At 40.2% G+C, this 18950-nt stretch overlaps 1 protein-coding gene across 4 annotated transcripts in view; it reads left to right on the plus strand.

The window, feature by feature from the left end:
* Positions 1–18950, plus strand: part of SLC38A9 (solute carrier family 38 member 9) — a 45795-nt gene that overhangs the window by 18991 nt on the left and 7854 nt on the right. For 3 of the 4 annotated variants that reach the window (XM_058044262.1, XM_058044261.1, XM_058044265.1), the window contains 5 exons: positions 1314–1511; positions 4243–4350; positions 6452–6558; positions 12825–12938; positions 14798–14946. In XM_058044262.1, coding sequence (XP_057900245.1) covers positions 1314–1511; positions 4243–4350; positions 6452–6558; positions 12825–12938; positions 14798–14946 — 676 coding nt within the window. The remainder of the gene's footprint in view (positions 1–1313; positions 1512–4242; positions 4351–6451; positions 6559–12824; positions 12939–14797; positions 14947–18950) is intronic. The other variant, XM_058044264.1, reaches the window with a different exon arrangement.

Raw genomic sequence — 18950 nt, forward strand, 5'->3', positions numbered from 1 at the left:
TGGGCAGCTGTGTGTAACACTAGCTGCAGCTGTGTTTCTGGAGAACAGATGTTGGAGTTGGGCAAAGGAATTGAGAAATAATTCTGAAAACCAGTTGATTTGTGTTTGAGCTAGTGTTGAATCCTGCTTCTCTAACAGTCCTTACCAGCTAGGCACCAATTTGTGCTCTCTCCTGCTTTTGCTGTTCTCTCCCATGCTTATGCAGCAGGAGGTATAACTTGGAAGCAAAGTAGACAATATTCCACACTATCCTCCACCAACTAGAAGATTTAAAGCAGCTGCTACACAAAATTAAGGGCTGTCTGATGTTCAAGTGTCTCTTGACAGGACATCCAGGGCTACCAAGGAGATCAGTAAGAACAAAAGTGTTTTTCAAGGTTTGTGAAACAATCCTGTTTTAAGGAAGAAATTTATGAGAATGTTTTTTATGCCTTTGCCTTTTTTGACAGAACAGAAATGGAGACAATGTAGGATAGTGGCTATCAACTGCTGTGGGATGCCAAGATTTTAAGTAAGACATTATGAGAACAGTGAATTTTATATTTCAGCACAGAGCTTCATAGGCATGTCTTCTTCAGAGGGTCTTTTTGGTTGATTTTTTTCCAGTCACTTGTTCAGGTGCTGCCATTGATCAACCTCCATGTGAGAGGAGTATGCATTACCTCTTAGCACTGTTACTGGAGCACATCTTAAATTTGTTGTGTTGTGTTGTCTGGCAGTAATGTACTTGCCCCTGTCATGGCACAAAGATGACAAGAGTGATTTTGTTGAGTGTAGGGTTTTCAACCTGCCAGTTGTTACAGTGGCTTTCTTGTAATCCTTAGTTTGTTTTTAGAGCAATTTACAGTAATTTAGGCTCTTCGGTGCTCTTGAATTTTGGTTGATAAGATCTCACTGAAGTGTGCAGGGACAGATTAGGATGCTAAATATGCAGCCAGATGCAAGGGAGCATTCCTATGACTTGATTCCAGCAGGTACACATGGGCACTGAATAGGCCTTGTTATAGGTGTATGACTTTGAAGGATGATCCTGTGTCACAACTTGGGCTTCAGATAAATTATCATCTTTGTTGTGCTCAGCTGAGAGAACTGTACCTCTGTCAGATTCGAGTGCAAGGTGCCTAGCAGTGGAATCTTAGCAATGAATTCCTGATTTAAAAAAACAAACAAGGTAGGAACTGAGATACTGAACACTGCACTTGAGCAGTCCTCAGTAGTAAAACACACCAGCAGTTGTGGGATCCTGATTCTGAATATTCTGTGCAAGTAAAACTCTTTTCATCTGAGGATGTTTTTCTTTTCCTTTCTTCCAGTCATTTGTCCAAGTGCTGCTAGTGATCACCCACCACAGAACAGGACTGTGATGTTCTCATCTGGCAACAGAACAGGTTTTGAACTCTTTGAAGAATGGTGGGACAAATCAAAAACAGTGCCATTTTACCTGATTGCAGTTCTTCTACCCCTGCTAAATCTGAAGTCTCCATCCTTCTTTGCAAAGTTTAATGTTCTAGGTAGGTAACAAATACTATTAAAGCATTGGTTCGCTGTGACTGAAGTGTATAGAAGACAGTGAAAACTGCTCCAGTGAGTAGAATCATAAAATCTTTTAGGTTGGAAAAGTCTGTAAGGTTATTGAGTGCAACTGTTAACCCATCACTATCAAGTCCACCACTAAACCGTGTCCATAAGTGTTATATATCTGCACATTGTGCAGATTTCATACATCTAGGGATGGTGACTCAATAATTTCTCTGGACAGTCTGTTTCAAAGCTTGACAACCCGTTCTGAGAAGAACATTTTCCAAATCTGAACATTCCCTGGCACAGCTTGAAGCTATGTCCTCTCATCCTGTCACTGGTTGCCTGGGAGAAGAGACCAGGCCTTTCCTGGCCACAGCCAGTTGTTCAGGCAGTTGTAGAGAGTGATAAGGTCCTCCCGAGCCTCCTTTTCTCCAGGATAAACACCCCCGGCTCCCTCAGCTGCTCCTCACAGCACTTGTGCTCCTCACCCTTCATTAGCTTAATTTCCTTTCCCTAGACACTTCCAGCATCAAAACGTCCTCCTGTCATGAGGGGCCCAAAACTGGCAGTATTCATGTCACAGGGGCAGCCTCATCAGTGCCCAGCACAGGGGGACAATCCCTGCCCTGGCCCTGCTGGCCACAGCATTGCTGATCCAGGCCAGGATGCCATTGGCCTTTTTGGCCACCTGTCAGCACATTGCCAGCCCGTGTTCAGCTTCTGTCTCCAGATCCTTTTCTATTAGGCAGCTTTCCAGCCACTGTTCCAGTATTTTGGTGGCAGCCCATATTGAGCCTCAGAGTGGGTTGTTGGTTGGTTTATTAACCCCAAGGGCTTTGTCTGCTGCTTTGCTTGAATCTTACGGTTAATAGGGAGTTCATTTTTCTTCCTTTCCTTTTCTTCCTTTTTCTTGCTTGATAATACTGTGAAACAAATTCCCTTACATCTACAACAGATTTTCCCAAATGGTTCTATACATACTACTGTGCAGCATTTGATACATATTACCTTGGTATAGTCGGGCATACTCTTCCTCCTCTGGTAAACATTTCAAACCAGCAGTTGCTTCTGATCTGAAGTAATTTTCTGCCAGTCAGGTGACTAATTAATTACAACATCAGTCAGTCAGTATAACCTACTTCTGTTCTTTGTCCCAACTTCCAATATTGTGGATTCTTCTGTGCTGCATAGGAAACAATTGTGACTTCCTGCTTACATGTCTTGAGGTAGAATGCCAAGGTGGTGGGGGTGGTAAAGTGAGTAAAGCATATGCATGATGGGTGGAGCTGGTCACAGTTCAGGGAGTAGAAGATGTCTGAGGAGTAGCGCTGAAGCCTACAATGAGGAGAAAGAGAAAACTGGATGTGGATCAGAGGTTGAAAAAGTTGGATATGCTTTGTAAAGGTGGAAAGGTGGTAGAGGACGGGGATTTGAAGGTCTAGTTTGTTCGTCTGTTCCATAGTTACACTTTATCAGAGCTTGGATCTGCTCTTGCTGAAACCACTAAATGAGAATACCATGCGGGAATTTGGGTACTTGATACTGCCTCTGTACAAAAGGTGTGGGTTTTATGTAGAAAAAAATTTTAAACTCAGAATATTAATTACTCATTACTCAATAGATTATTATGTAATTGAGAAGGTGTTCAAAATTGCCTTAATTTTTATAAACCTTGACGTTTATAAGACAATAAAAAATGGAAGACAATTTTGAGATGATGAAATTTATCTCAGTAGAGTTTTACTTATTTTGATACCTGTGGAAACAGAGGTTCTTAGGAAACTAAGAGTCTTTTAGCTGATCTTCACATACAGAACATTTTATTTTCCTAATTTCTTGAGATTATCTATCAAATCATAATTCCTTCTGTTTATTTTTGAACCTTGATGGGTTAAAATGCTGGGGTTTTGTCTTCCCTTACTTAGAGCATGTTCTCTGCTAACTAGCAGCATTATTGGCCATGAGGTTCATTGCAGTAGCCTTAATTATTGTTGTTCAGTTTTCTTCAATTTTTAGGTAGTTCTTGTTCTGCTCTCTTCTCTTTCAAATGGTCTGAAACAAGACCATATATAGCCTCCATTCTGCAGATATACACAGCAAGGCATTATACCCATCTGTGATCTCATTTGTAGTTGTTAAGCTGTACAGGTGCCTGCTGGATGCCTCCTAACCAATGAGATGGAATGCAAATCCAGTATTATAATAAAGATTATCCAAAGTTACGTTTAACATAATGTTTTAATCAGTAGCATTGAAGTGTCATTATCAGCTTCTAGTTCCCAGTGTAAAGTTCATAAGTGCAGTAATTTCCATTGAGCTGTTTGATTCAAAAAGTCAGTGACTAGATGGACATTGTAATAGCTGGAGTGCTATGATCAGTCTCCACTTAGATTGAAATCCTGGCAGTGGAAGCTGGAACTGGTCTGTTTGTGCCTAAAGACCTACGTGCCCAGCACAGGGATGGCAGGGTACTTCCTCTGCTGTCACCAGTGCCGGAAAGTTACTTAAACTTGCTGGAAGTTTACATTGTGTGCATGTGCATCTTTTTTTCTCTCTGACCTATAAGACAAGTGAAGAAGTTTAGACCTAGTCTTCTGTTAGGAATGAATACTAACTATAACTGTTTGACTACTAGTAACTAGATGGATGGAGGAGAAATTAAACCCTGCATAAATACTTTGCACTATATCATGGTATTTGTTTGGCTCTTGTTTTTTCCAGGTACAGTTTCAGTTGTCTACCTAGTTTTTCTGGTTACAGTAAAGGCTGCTCATCTGGGAATGCACTTAGAATTCAACTGGTTTACAGAGAACGAATTTTTTGTACCAGGTAAGATAGTTAAAATGCAGTGGTGAAGTATATATTTGGTGAGTTTAGGATTTTTTTTTCTCTCATTTACCTTTTAACAATCTGAGACATAAATAGAGGAAATGCTGTCTGATGTGGCAACTAGAGGAAGGATCCCTCCAGACCAAATGGCAAGAAATCCCTTTCCCAGTGATGTTCCTTAGTTAACAGGCGGTATTAGCAGTAAGGAAGAGAAGGAGCCCCTATCAGAGGAATCTTCAACATATATCCTATAACAGAGAGCTTACCTTAGACCTGTTTCACCTATGTTACTTTAAGTTCTAGTTGTACGTGTTTCAGATCATGCCTATTTCAGTAGCAATTAGAAATTACAAACTGTAGGCAGACTGATTGTTAAGGGTGATTTAAGTTCTCCACACACTGTCTTGCTTAAGTGAAATAGCTCATTCATCATAATTTGCAAGTACAGTTTTCCTGTGCTTCCCAGTTTATCTCAAGTTTTTGGCCATAATCTTAGTAGTTCTTCTCTTTCAAACACCCATTAGCTGGTTTTATCCCATCAGTACATATCAGTATGTTTTTGTTTTTATTGAAGGTTGTTTGATGCCTATTTGTTCTTTTCATATTACTGTTATAAATTCCTCTGTGAGATGCCATAGTCATAAACAAGAGGCATTTAGTATTGCTTGAACAGCTAGCCTAAAGAGATGAAGTTTCTTTTTTAAGAAACCTGGAATAAAAGAACAAAGGTTAGGTCCTAGTTGGCTTTTCCCCATCCTTTGCAATAAGCAAAATTTTAGGACCAGTTAGCTGTAGGGAGCTGTGTCCTGAACATTAGAATAGTGTCCCTTCTTCTGATCTTAGAAACAAATGAGAAGAATGGGTTGTAGTGACACACGTGCTGCAGGCCATTGAGAAATAGAGCATCCAGGAGTTTGATTAATTTGGCAAAAACTCCTACTGCTAGGAGATAGAAAAGGCAGGTAACTAATGCATACAAATACAGCTTCCATGAGATTCTGAAACTGTCACTTTGATTTTTATTATTGAGATTGAAGTAGTGCATAGAAAACGAGCCTAGAAGTCAAGGCCAGAAGTCGCTTGCACTCTCAATTCTGTCAGTAGCACATCATGCTAATTAGATATTGAAGGTACAGTGAAACCAGCTCTAGGGAAAGCTTGTTCTTTCAGTTTATATAAGCCCTTCATTAGTTGCCTGGAGTGTGTTTACTTTCCTAACTTCATAGCACTTTACAGAAGTCTGTTTTAAATATGTTTGCGTGGAGCTCTCTGTGGTTTGTTCTGTAAGGGTTTGTGAACCTCTGAAGAGTGTTGTGCTATACTTCTGGATGCTTTTCAGAAGCTGACTATCTTAGGGTTCTCTAAATGCTGTTAGCACTTTAAAGAGAACGTACATTCTTAGGTAATACCAATTAAGATGGTGCTCTAATGATGTTATGCATTGGTGAGTTCCTAGACCATTTGCAGCACTTGGAGAACCGCCATCTTGTGAACATCCTTTGAGTATTAAAACAAGCAGAAAAATGCTATTCCCAAAAGAAGGAAATTCTTTTCATACATGCTGTGAAGCATGATAAGAAATTGCTCTGCCTTTCTTTATGCCCTGTCTTGTAAGCAGAACCTCTTAAGTATCTACAGATGTAATTTTTCTTCTGGTAGCATAAGTGACTTCTTAATAACTAGAAGTGTTCACAGGGTAAATGATTCCTTCACCTCCATCTCCCTCTTCAGGAACCCGTGGGTATACAGCCTCACTGCTGTCAATTCCAATTTCACAAATGATTTCCAATTAAACTTGTTGAGGAGCAGAAAACCTTGTATGTACCAATCTTAAATTAACCTAGTAATCACTGATGGTTGGAGTCTATCAGAGAAGCCCTGCTGGAAAGTATATTCTATAGTAACTATTGTCTTCATGTATCTTGCACTTCCTGATTAAGTATCTGCATTGTCTATGGTCAGATATGAGATAGATTGTCCCATTTCAAGGTGGAGGTTCATGCGTTTGTCAGTACCCTCCAGAGCACTGTATGTCATCTGCTTTTTGTCATTGTTTGTTTCAAAGAAGTAATTTAAAAACACTTTTTTTTTCTTTGTTTAGAGTTTCGAATTCTGTTCCCTCAGCTCACAGGGGTTCTAACACTTGCCTTCTTCATCCACAATTGTGTCATCACACTTCTTCAGAATAACAGGAATCAAGAAAACAACGTAAGTAACTTCACAAGACTGTGCTTATTTATTCTAGATTGCCAGACAATAGTAATTTTTTCTTGTGATTTGATAAGAAAAAAGTTACACATTCTTTTCCTTGCTATGAGGGAGTAACAGAAAAATTACAAATTACATAAAAGCTCTGAGGAATGCCCGAAATTTACAAGCTGGTATTAAATGGCCAAATTGCACACAAGAGGCAGATGACCTGACTGTGTTGTAGGTCTTAATGAAAACGGACCAATTTTAGAATGAAAAATGGTGGAAAATATTTGGTACATGACTGATGTTAGCAGAATCCTGAACAGTAGTTTTGAGGTCTAGGTAATACTTCAAAACTTTGCCTCACAGTTCTAGTCAAAGTCCATAAAGAAACTTGGCACAATTTAGGAAATCCTGCAAGTTGAAGCCTGGATCAGGAGGCTTTGTGATACATAGTCTTTGGACTGGTGCTTTACCCTTGAAAAAGCTAAGCACTGCTTCTCCAGATGGAACTGCATTCTTTGTTAATATCTTCCCATTTTAAAATACCAAATGGAGTCAATACAATACACAGAGTCTGAGAGTAACTTTTACTTTCATTTTTTTATTATTTTATTTTTTCCTCCCTACTTCCAAGGATTCTTGTCCAGCTTCATTAAAATGTTAGCTGTAAAGGTACCTGCAATAACATAAAAAGATTTTTAAATACTAGCTGTATGAAAAACTGTAATAAAATCACAGAATCCCAGAATGCTTGAGGTTGTAAGGAACCTCTGGAACCTCTTGTCCCTGCTACTGAATCAGCACCACTAACAGCCAGATGCCTATACAGCACATCAGATAAAATAGATCAGATTTGATTATTTGACAGTGAAGTACAGATTATGTACCAATGCAATGAGATGACCTCTTAGGCTTTAAAAGTCTGCATAGTTACTTCCTTTTACCTGTGAATCAAGACCAGCTTGTGAATTATGTATCTGCAAAGGAGTCATGCATTCTCCTCCAGGAAGGCTTCTGGGGGCTTAGGGCTTCTCAGCTGGAGGTCTGGACAAAGAAAGCTAAATAAGCTTTTTCTTGATTTCCTTAAGAAAATCTTATGATGTGGAGAAGGGCAAGATTTCTCTTTAACTGTGGCTTTCAAATTCTAAAGGGTAGATCTCCAGCAATCCGGTCAATATGCTAATACCCTCATTCCATCTTCAAGGTTTTCCTGTGTATTTTCCCCCTCTGTTTACATCAGAGCAAGCAGTCAGATGCAAAGAGCAGCACCTGGAGTGTTCTTTAGCTTGCTTTTCCTGTGTGAAGGCAGAAGAAACTGCTGCCTGCATTTGAATCAGCTTTTCTAATACCTTTCCTGGAGCTTAACTGGAATTTCCAAGTCAGCCATAGCATGGGTCTCAAGCCCTTGACAAAACTCTGCATTGCAGAAGAATGTTCAAATTTCTTAGAAAGGACAGCTTTGAAGTATGGCAGGAAAGATTTCTAAAAGGAAAACAAATCTCTGTAATTCTTGTAGTAGTTTTGTTTGGCTGGAGATTGCTTTTCCTCTTTGTAGCTGTACAGGAGCCTTTCACCTAGGTCTCAAAAATGCTTTGCAAATGTTAATGAAGTACCTGTGCTCTTGAAGAGCTGTTTTGTGATTATGTCACTAAGCGACTGGAGAGTGGGAGATTTCCATATATATAGGGGTCTTGCCCTCTGTCTTAAGTCATGGGGGTTTTTTCCAATATATATTACTAAGTGGGAGATTTCCATATATATAGGGGTCTTGCCCTCTGTCATAAGTCATGGGGGGTTTTTCCAATATATTTACAAGATGCTTTCTTCTCTCAGTATCTGATAGGGTGATACTGACATAACTCCATGGATAAAAACTTCACTGTTTTATTGATGGACCTGTTAGGATGGCACTTCCCTCAGTGTTCTGTCAAAAGGCACAGAACTTGGCAAGCTGGAAAAGCACTGCTTTTGTCTTGAGCAAAACTTACTGAAAGTAGAGGTCATAGAACAACTCTCTGGGGAGCTGGAGGAGAGTAAGACAAACAATAACATTCCTCTTATGGAGTCAGAAATTCAAAACAATAGCAGCTTCCATTCTGGTCACAGGCGTGCATCACAGCCCAAAGCTAAAATACATGGGGGAGGAGTGCTCTGGCCGCTATTCCTGTACAGTGGTGTGGGTGTGAGAAGAGAAGAGCAGTGCACCAGAGTAAGCCACATGTCAGCAGCATAGCCCTGTGAGCAGGTTTTTAGTCTGCAGTTCAGAATTTACCTTTCTGGTCTCATCTCCCACTGCTGCCGCCTCCTTGTATTTATCAGCATAAGTCTTTGTACAGTGTCAGTCAAATGGTTCAAAAACAATTTGCATAGGAAATGTAACCCAGCCACAAAAAGGAGGGTAGGTGTGGGTTTTGGTTGGTTGGTTTTTTCCTGATTAGTGTTTGTGATCAGTTTCCCTGAGCAACACTATGGATGCTACACAAGCCCACCATGATCTACAGGCATAAATAATCTAGTGCTGTCTCCCGACAGTTGTTTGTGGATATACCTGGGAGAAAGGCTGTGAATGGGGAGATGTTTTTTCTCTAGGTATTAACTGCAGAAGGCATGGAGCTGTAAATGGTACTTATTTTCTGCAGTATTGAAACACTTTATTCCCTATAAACAGACGGAGCTTCCCTTGATGGTGCCATACCATTGGTTTCTGTTTCCTGCCAAAATGATGCACAGCATCATCCATCCTGGTGAAGTACTTATTTTTGTCACCCAGTTAAATGTTACAACTTGTCCTTGATGCACGAGCAGGTGGAGTCATTTTTATGATCTAGATCAAAGTCCTGTTGAGATATTAGGGAGTCAGCATCTCTCTTGAGAAGGGACTAATCTGAAATGGGATGATCAAAAGGTATTTCAAATGTGGTAATCATTACTAAGCACCGATACTGGCTTCTCCATCCAAGAAGCAACTCCACAAAGTAGCTTTCACTGGTACTGAGGAAGGAAGTGAGCTGTTTTTTCCATGGCATTCAGCAGGCAAATCAAGGCCTGGAACTACCATGTGGCAGCACCATGTAAGAAATGTCCATAGAGCCACAGAGCCTCCTCTGTGCCATGTCAAATCCCTTGCTGCAAGTCTGGCCAGCACCTGAATACGACTGGTCTGTGGATGTGATACAATGTCTTGTGCTTTCAGGGCTGTCTTTGTTAGCTCCACAGTCATCCTTTTGTTAGGAGGCTGATTTCTTCCTTTGTTCTACTGCTGCTGCCGGCCTTGATCAGCCAATTTTCTGTTCTTCCAGCAGCACTTCTAACCATTTCTTTGTTCTGTGGATCTGACCAGGAGAGCTCCCTGTCAGAAGTAACTGCTGGGAGTTTGCTCTCCAAGCTCTGTCTGAAAATCTGCCTGTTACTTCAGGTGTATTTGAGAAGGATTTGGCAGGTATCAGGCTATGATCCTTATGAACTGTGACCAGCATGTTGCCTTAGATACTTACTTGGAGACTCCCACTGTGATTCTACAAATACTTCCTGCTTCCAACACTGTTTTTTCTACAAGTTTGATTCTTAAGCTGTGGCTGTAAGAATTGCTATATTCTTATGCTTAGGCAGCATTCACCACAGCAATGTCTGCTTTTGTGTGAATGTAAATGCCTCAAGTATCAAATTTAAAACAAAAAAGTGTAGTTATTGCTCTTACTTAAAATAATCCTTTTATCTCTCCCCATGTGTCCTTTCATTTTTTTTTCTGGAATTATGCTGTCTAAACAGTACTGTCAACGTCTTAAGGGAGTGAACCCAGGTCTCTTGAGGAATAATGAACATTAATCAAAAGATGTTCCTGTTATGTAAACTCATGTTGTTGTACAGAGGTAACCATCTTACTCATAGAAGCATGTATTTGGAAGGGAGCTGATGGATGTTTGAGAAAAAAATAAATTCAGGTTTTCAAGTTGTCTATTTTTTGTTTAATAGCTATTCAGATCAAAATCTGGGTACTCTTTCTATGGTGACAACACCTGGAGAAAATAGTCTGTTGTGTTACACGCTATGAAAATAAATTATCAAAATTATCTCAGCACTTAGTTTCAGTGCAGATTGAAGCATACCACCCTTAAGAACTCTGGAAACATGAACTGGTTAGTACTGGTGCAAGTACCTGTTAGAGGTAATAGCACACCACCTATCTACCATTTTTCATGTCTAAAGGAAGCAGTAAGAATTTTATTTCACATTTCTTGCCCTCACAACTGCATGCACCCGTCACAGCAAAAATAGTTTTACAGTTGGTTCTAGAACTTACGTGTAGACAGAGTACAAATAACAACTGTGAGTTACTATACCATTTTTATGTGCCAGGACTACACCTAAAATACCGGACTTAAAGCAGATTTTGGCAGATGATGTGCATTAAGATGTGCAGAACACACTGGATGTGTTTTGAAAAATTGTCCAAGTCCTGTCCTCAAGAGATGAGAGTCTGCATCTCTTTGCAAAACTGCGTTACTGTGTCTCTTGAGTCCTACAATTAATGGAAGTTACTGATAAATACCTGCAAGAAATATGGATGCTCATATTTAATATTCTTAAAATTAGTTCTTATAGTGGGTGGGCACTAGTGCTTTTGAAGGTGTAGATGATATATAAAAATCTGTACAGCTTCTCATGTCACAAGAAGAAATTCTGCACATAATTTAAAGAAAAGGCTACTGCTCGACTTCTGATGAAAGTTGATAGTCCTTACTCAATGGCCAGTATGAGAAGAGTGAAGTCTAGGCAATCATCTTCCATGTGCATGTAAGTGGTCAGCAGAAGGAAGAGTTTGCAGCTAGAAGTGTGCAGCTGCTGGGAGCTTGAAGGCTGGAACATGACCCTGGAACATGTTCAAATCACGCTGATTCCTTTTTCCCATCAGCCTCTAAAAGGCAAATAATATTCCTCATCAGACAGCAATCTTCTACCCCAAAAACATGCAAAATGAATAGGAGATTCCACGTCTTTCACAAAAAACTGGCTTCTATTTGAATTTCTCTCACAACTCATAATCTAGTATTTTATCATTTCCTCAGGGATTGCCTTGCCCTTGGCAGAGCCTGGAATGGTGTAGGATATGTTTTTCTGTCAATAAGATAGTGTGAAGAAGCACTATGGGAAACATTCCCATGCACAGATGTGAGGAAGCTTTGCTCATGTTCAGTGAGCTGGCTGAAGGTGATAATTATCACCCTGGTCTGGAAACCAGTATAATCCTAATAATTCGGTGCTATGCCTGGGCTAGTAAGACTTGCTTCTCAATCTTGGGAAAATAGGGTCATGTATTGAAACATTACTAGTAATCCTTTAAGAAGCTGATGATTAGCAGCAGCTGAACAAATGGCTTTCTGTAAGGTGGTGAGTGTTTTGTACTGTAACAAAGCTTACACAGGATTTAGTTAGCTAATAACTAGAAACAAATGGTCTCCCTCTTTATTTCCAAAGGAAGTAATTTATGTAGAAGAATAACTCAACAAGTACATTGCTGTGAGATCAGTCTGATGTATATGTGAATTCTCTAGTTTCATAAAGTACTTAATTAGTTTTGCCAGTCATTTTCCTGTAATAAACGTGTGGTTATTTTTGTGCAGTGGAAAACACTTGTATATATTATATACCTTAAAAAGATAGCCAGAATTTTCAGAACTGAACTTTGAAGTTTAGGTTTAAATCCATACTTAAGTGTATGTAGTGTAGTTAAGTGTGGATTTAGGACCCTAGCTTCAACACTCTCTCCTTAAAACCTCTGATTAACATCCTTTGTATTACATCTGCAGTTGGGTAGACTGATGTCTTTGACCGCAAGATTTTATTCAGGATAAGAAATTTAACATATGGCTTTCTAGACTTTCTGTGTGTCAGTGTCCCAAGGGTCTTATTAGGAATAGTTGAATGTAAGAAAGTAGAAGGGATTTCTTGTTTGTTTTAATAACTAGTGTATACTTATGCATCAGGAATAACACGCTACATCTATCGGCATATCTCATTCATGGTGCCTTTTTTGTATGTTGAGAGATCAACAATACATGTCTAGGTCCACTTTGGGTATTGAAGCTTTCTGATCTGATTAGAACCAGGTCTGAAGTCTCCATCCAAGTAGTAGGAAGTAAAAATAAAAATGTACAAGTGATAGTAGTAAACAGAAGAAAGTAATGCATATAAAAGTAACAGTAATACATGAAATAGAAATCTTATTATGAGGTTTTGTATGTAAGTGCTGGCCAAAATAAAATCTTGTTTTTCCTCAGGTGAGAGACCTCTCTATTGCATACTTCCTGGTTGGACTGACATACCTGTATGTTGGAGTGATAATTTTTGCATCTTTTCCTTCTCCACCATTATCCAAAGAATGTATTGAACAGGTGAGATATTTTACTGTATTATATATTTCAAGGAATCACAAGATGGTTTTTTTGGGGACCGAAGTGGGTAATGTGGTCCAACCTCCCTACTCAAGCAGGGCTATCCCAGAGGATATGGCACAGGATTGCATCCAGATGGTTCTGGAATATCTTCAGTGAGGGAGACTCCAGAACCTCTGTGGGCAGTCTGTTCTAATGCACAGTCACTCACACTCTGAAGAAGTTCTTCCTCATCTTCAGTTGGAACTTCCTGTGCATCAGTTTCTGCCCATTGCCTCTTGTCCTATTGCTTGGCACCACCAAGAAGAGCCAGATCCGTCCTCTTGGCACCCTCCTTTCAGATGCCTGTGTACATTGATGAGGTGCAACAGGAATAGGCCCAGCTCCCTCATCCGTTCCTTGTAAGAGAGATGCTCCAGTCCCTTAATCATCTTTGTAGCCCTGAGCTGGAGGCTCCACTCCAGGAGCTCCGTGTCTGTTGCACTGAGAAGCCCAGAACTGGACACAGCACTCAAGATGTGCCTCACCAGGGCTGAGTAGAGGGGCAGGATCACCCACCTCGACCTGCTGGCAGTGCTCTTCCTAATACATGCCAAGATACCCTACTTGTCCATTAACCTTTTAATAAATACGCAATAAAAAAAAACCCAGCTACTGCTTCTTGCTTCATGATTCACCCTGGCAGGAGCATCTGTGCTTGACTGTGGTCAGTTGGTGGGACACCTTGTGGGCACTACCACAAACAGATGAGTAATGCTTGTGTTATCTCATTTATATTCACAAATGGTTCCCAATATTTGAGTGAAAAACAAACATATAATAAATACTCTGTGAAAGTGATGAAGGACCAAAATGAAAAAGTGAACAATTGAGCTTTTCATTTCTTTAGCTTCTTTAATCCTGAGAAGTGTGTGCAGTGACTCTTTGGGATTCCAGAAGATATAGAATGTGAAAGAAAGTTTGTTTAGACAGGAGTCCTCACTGCAATTACATTTGAAGTCTGACCTCTGGAGTCTGACACTGGTGAGCCTTGCCAGCAGAGTTCTTCTGATAATAGCACCACACGAAATACTCTACGAAGGCCAAAAACTCTTTATCTGCTTTTAGGCAAAGCTGATTTCCACGCCCTAAATTGCTTCAGAGATAGCAGTTATCAGTGGGGGATCCATGTTATGCCAGGTGTTCTATAGCTCTGGATAATATTTAGTAATAAGGTGGAATTTAAAGGCTTCCTCTGACTGTGGATTAGTTAGAACTGGTATCACTGTTAAACAAATTATTTTGTACTGAAATAATTTCACAGGATGAAATCCACATTTAAATAACATGTAATGAGTGATTTCCTTCCCATTTATTTTCTTAGCTCTCTCAGGTACTTACGAAGCTGTTTGTATATTTCTATGATGTTTAAGTCTTATAATACTTTTTCAAATGTTCCCACTAGTAGTGTATGATCCCTTACTCATTTGTATGTAATGCAGTTTTACTCACTAAGTAACTGTTTTTAATAAGTAGTTATGGTATGATAGATAAAAGGAGCATATGAATCCATCTGCCTAAAAGGTCAGGTGGCCTTTCCACAGCCTGGATTGTTTGAGGATGTTCAAAAGATCAGAAAGCAATTCATTATGTAATAATAGCATTAACACTGACATCAGCTTAGTAACATTCAAAAATTGGTTGTTATTATGTGGCAAGGCAGTTGTAAAAGAGGGAGAGGGTTTTTCATGTTATGGAGTTCATCTAGCAATTGTAGTTGTTCGGGTTTTGTCCCATTCTTTCTGGCACATAGATATTAAAACCCAGCAGATATATGTAAACAAGCCACCATTGATATGTAACGTTACTTATATGTTTAGAATTTTCTAGATAACTTTCCCAGTGATGACATCATGTCGTTTGTTGCAAGAATATTCCTGCTGTTCCAAATGATGACTGTATACCCACTGTTGGGCTATCTGGCACGAGTCCAGCTGTTAAGACAGTTGTTTGGAAGTGCTTACCCAAGGTAAGGAGTCTGTTTCTTGACAATAGTCTGGCACACTCTGCTTAACTGGCTTTCTGTTGTCAGAAATTTGGCTAGATTTTGGGGATTTTCTTTGTACATTAGGTTCATTTCATAAGCTGGTTTCACAGAGTTTGTAGAGTCAGGGTGAATGGGCACACCTGCAGATCAGGACTGTTACAGTTTGCCAGAGCAGAATGGGGGAGGGGGATTCTTTTAGTTTAGCTCTTCCTTTTATCAATAAATAGTAATTTTGTCAACACACTCCCTTTGGGTTATGCAATTATATGACAAAAGGAAAAAAAAAATGTTTAGTCTAGGAGCATTTAATCTAGCAATCCTTAAGCTGTGAAAAATATATACTCCAAATACTAACCTTTCAGCATGCCATCTTTGTTTTGATCGTGCCTGATTAGTAATCATCCATCTGTTTTTAAACAGAGCTAATAGCTGAGTGAGTTGTTACTTGTGCTATCTGGGCTGCTGCTATGCTTATAAAAATAGCTTTTCACATGCTAATTTCAGAGATGAGCCACACCCTTGCATTTGTACAGTGTCTGTACTCCAGGGAAGAGCTGATGCAGATTTCAGTTTTAGTTTGGTTTCTTAAATAAAACCTAGGACATTTATATTTGGAGTACTAGAATACTGAATTTGTCACAGCTGAGAAGTTGCCATTAATCTCCAAGTTTCTTATTTTGTATTGTGAATTACTGTTGATGGAGGAAAGGAAAAAAAAAATCTCAGAAAGGAATGTGTATTTCCTCTGTGGCATCAACAGTTTAGGTCTGCAGAGATGTTGTTCTGAGTTTCAGGTTTCTTCTGAGTCCTGAAATAGGTTCTAGAAACTGAATGCCTAAAATTAGGCAGTGAAATAAATGCCTGCTTTTTTTGACTCAGAATTGTATGCAGTTCAACATTGGGATTTTTAGGAACTGCTGCAAGTTACTGTTGGAAACAAGGCCATTTATTTAAGTGCTAAAGATGGATTTCACAGCCACTGGGAAATAATCTTGTCCTCTATATTATGTGGATATGCCTTTTCCTATCTCCTCCCTCTAGTTACTCTCTGACCAGAATGGTTTTCCTTTCCCTCACGGGCTCTCCTAGAACCTACAGCTTTGTGCCAGTCTCTTCTCAGGTTAATTCCAGCTTGCTGTTTTAAGCCTTCGTGGTATGACGGATTTGATGATGCAGATGATTTTTGTCTCCAGGATGTCCTGTGGGTAGCTTCACTCATTTTTAAATTTACTTTGTTTTAAGACTCCTTGTAGTAAAGTATTTAAAGCTTCTGAGAAGTTAAAAATGGTTTCTAGGAAGCCATATAAGTCTCTCCAACCTATAAGGTACCATATTCTGGCTGATGGGCTCTCTCGCTCTCTGACATCCCAGGTGTCTCAAACACAGCACAGAAATCACTGAATTAACCTTCAGGCTCTGGCTTCTGTGCATTTACAAGGTCAGCCCTTGTATTTTTCTATGCAGTGAAGACTTGCAGGAGGCTGGTAGCAAGCACAGAACATGTGTGTGGGAGGATAGTAAAGATTTACTGCCTGGTTGTTGAATGTGTCTTCATGACTGGTTCTCACCAGTCACCTAAGATGACAAATCTCCTTTAGTAGCACTTTATGACCTCTCTAGGAAAAACTTCCGTATTTTCGGTTTTCCCCAGAGCTGATTTTGTAGGGATATGTTTTACAAATATGAAGCTTTTGCTTTTATGGACATAGACTGATATCTTACTGGAGAGCCTATTGATTCACTCTGAACAACCTTACTTGGAAATATTAATTTCTGTAGCTTTTTGTGTAGGAAAATGAGCACCCTACTAATAGTTGAATATAGTTGGAATCTTTTCTCAAAATCCTCATTAATCAGGGCTAACAGCTCTTGGGCAATAAGAAGATTGATCTGTACAAATTCATGCTTTACCTCTTAGATTTTTCTGTATAATGTGAATATATGGAGGAGAATACTCTGGGTCATATGCCTGGAGAAAATTTTTGTGTGAGTAGTGAGCCCAAAGGATGAAAAAGGAGGCAAAGAGCAGGATCTCTGTTGGCAAGCTAGCCTCATTTAACTCTGTGATTCTATGTGCTAAATCACATATCTTTTCATGCATGCATCTTTCTTATATTAAGTTTTCTTTGCAGGTGAGAGAAATGTTGTAAATTTGACTTCTGCCTATAATTTTCCTGCCAAAAAAGTCAGACAACAAAGTCAGAAACCCGTAACAGAAGCACCTTCTCCTTCGGTCAAAGTCTCCATTAGAAATTTTCCTATCTTCAGTTTTAAGCTGTTGGTTGCTTTACATGGAAGCTCACTGATTTTAAAAGCCAGGCTTCTTCACATCAGCAGTTATTTTCAGGTGTAGGTTCCTGCTGCTGCTGTGGGTGGAGTTAACAGATACCCATCAAGTTAATAAATGAAGTCCATAGAAATCTGTACGGATGCAACTTAAAGCAAATAGCTTGATCTCACACATGTTTACAGGGCTGCCAGATAGTTTTTATTTCCTGGGTGTGATTGTATTGCTCAGATCAATTTCATTCTCTGGGGTTTACCCCTTTTTCTTTATCTGAAACTGATTGTAATAAAGCACCAAGATACTAGTTTCCTGGTTTGGAATTTATAGTCTAGATTTTTTTATCTAATGAAAGGCAAATTCTACCAAAAGTAGCATCATGGTTAACATCCTATTTTTTTCTGGAAAATCATGGATTATAACTGGATGATTATGAGAAACTGCATACTCATCTTCAAAGGAGCTTTTATTGTTGGAAGATTTGATTTTCATCTCTTTTGTGTCATGCTTTTTATTCTGTAGTGCTGTTTTTCTGTTAACAACTCTTTGCTGTGTACCTGTAGTGTATCCTACTAACCCATAGTCTTGAGTGATGAAGCACCTCAGCCTCTCCAAACATAAGTGCTTAAACAGACAACATGTAACTTTTTTTCTTCCAGGTTTCCCAATAGACATAAGCTGAACAGTGGGAGATGGTTTATCTGAAAGGAAATGGGAGTCTTGTCTTCCAACAGTCAGGAGGAGAGCAAAAGCATCCTTGATTCTAAGAAAGAGGATTCTCCTTGCTCTTATGTACCTGTATCAGTGACTTCTGTCTCTGCCTATCTTAAACTGAAAGGCACGTGTAGATGTGCTAGACACAGCAATCTTCTTACAGGCATCATCACAGAGAATCATAGAGCGGTTTGGATTGCAAAGGACCTTGAAGTTCATTTGTTCCAGCCCCACTGCTATCAGCAGGGACAGCTTTGACTAGACCACGTTGCTCAGACCCCCATCCAAACTGGCCTTGAACACTTCCAGAGGTGGGCCATCCATAGCTTTCCTGGGAAACCTCACCCTTGCAGTAGAGTTTCTTCCATGTATTTAACCTAAATCTCCCTCTTTCAGAGTGTACCCATTCCTCCTTGCCCCGTCACTCCAGTTCCTGTCAGAGAATCCCTCTCCAGCTTCCCTGTAGGCCCTTTCAGGTACTGGAAGGTGTCTCTGAGGTCCCCACACAATCCTCTCTTCCCCAGGCTGCACAGCCCCAGCTTGCTCAGCCCATCCTCATAGCAGGGGTGCTCCAGCCCTCCAGCTCCTGGCCCTCCTCTGGACTTGTTCTAACAACTCCTTGTCATCGTGCTGGGAACCCCAGGGCTGCATGCAGTGCTGCAGGTGGGGTCTCAGCAGAGCAGAGCAGAGCAGAGCAGAGGGGTAGAACTCCTCTCTCATCTGCTGGCCAGCGCTGCTTTGGATGCAGCCCAGGATTTCCTTGGCTTTCTGGGCTGGGAGCACTCACTGCTGGCTCATGGTGAGTTTTTCATCAGCCACCACCCCCAAGTCCTTCCTCGTGGGGCTGCTCTCAATCACTTCTCTGCCCAGCCTGTGGGTGTGCCTGGGATTGCCCAGTGCAGGTGCAGGACCTTGCCCTTGGCCTTGCTGAGCTCCCTGAGGTTTGCAGGGTCCCACCTCTCAAGCCTGTCCAGGACGCTTTGGATGG

Source organism: Melospiza georgiana, chromosome Z (assembly GCF_028018845.1).
Source record: "Melospiza georgiana isolate bMelGeo1 chromosome Z, bMelGeo1.pri, whole genome shotgun sequence".
NCBI lineage: Eukaryota > Metazoa > Chordata > Aves > Passeriformes > Passerellidae > Melospiza > Melospiza georgiana.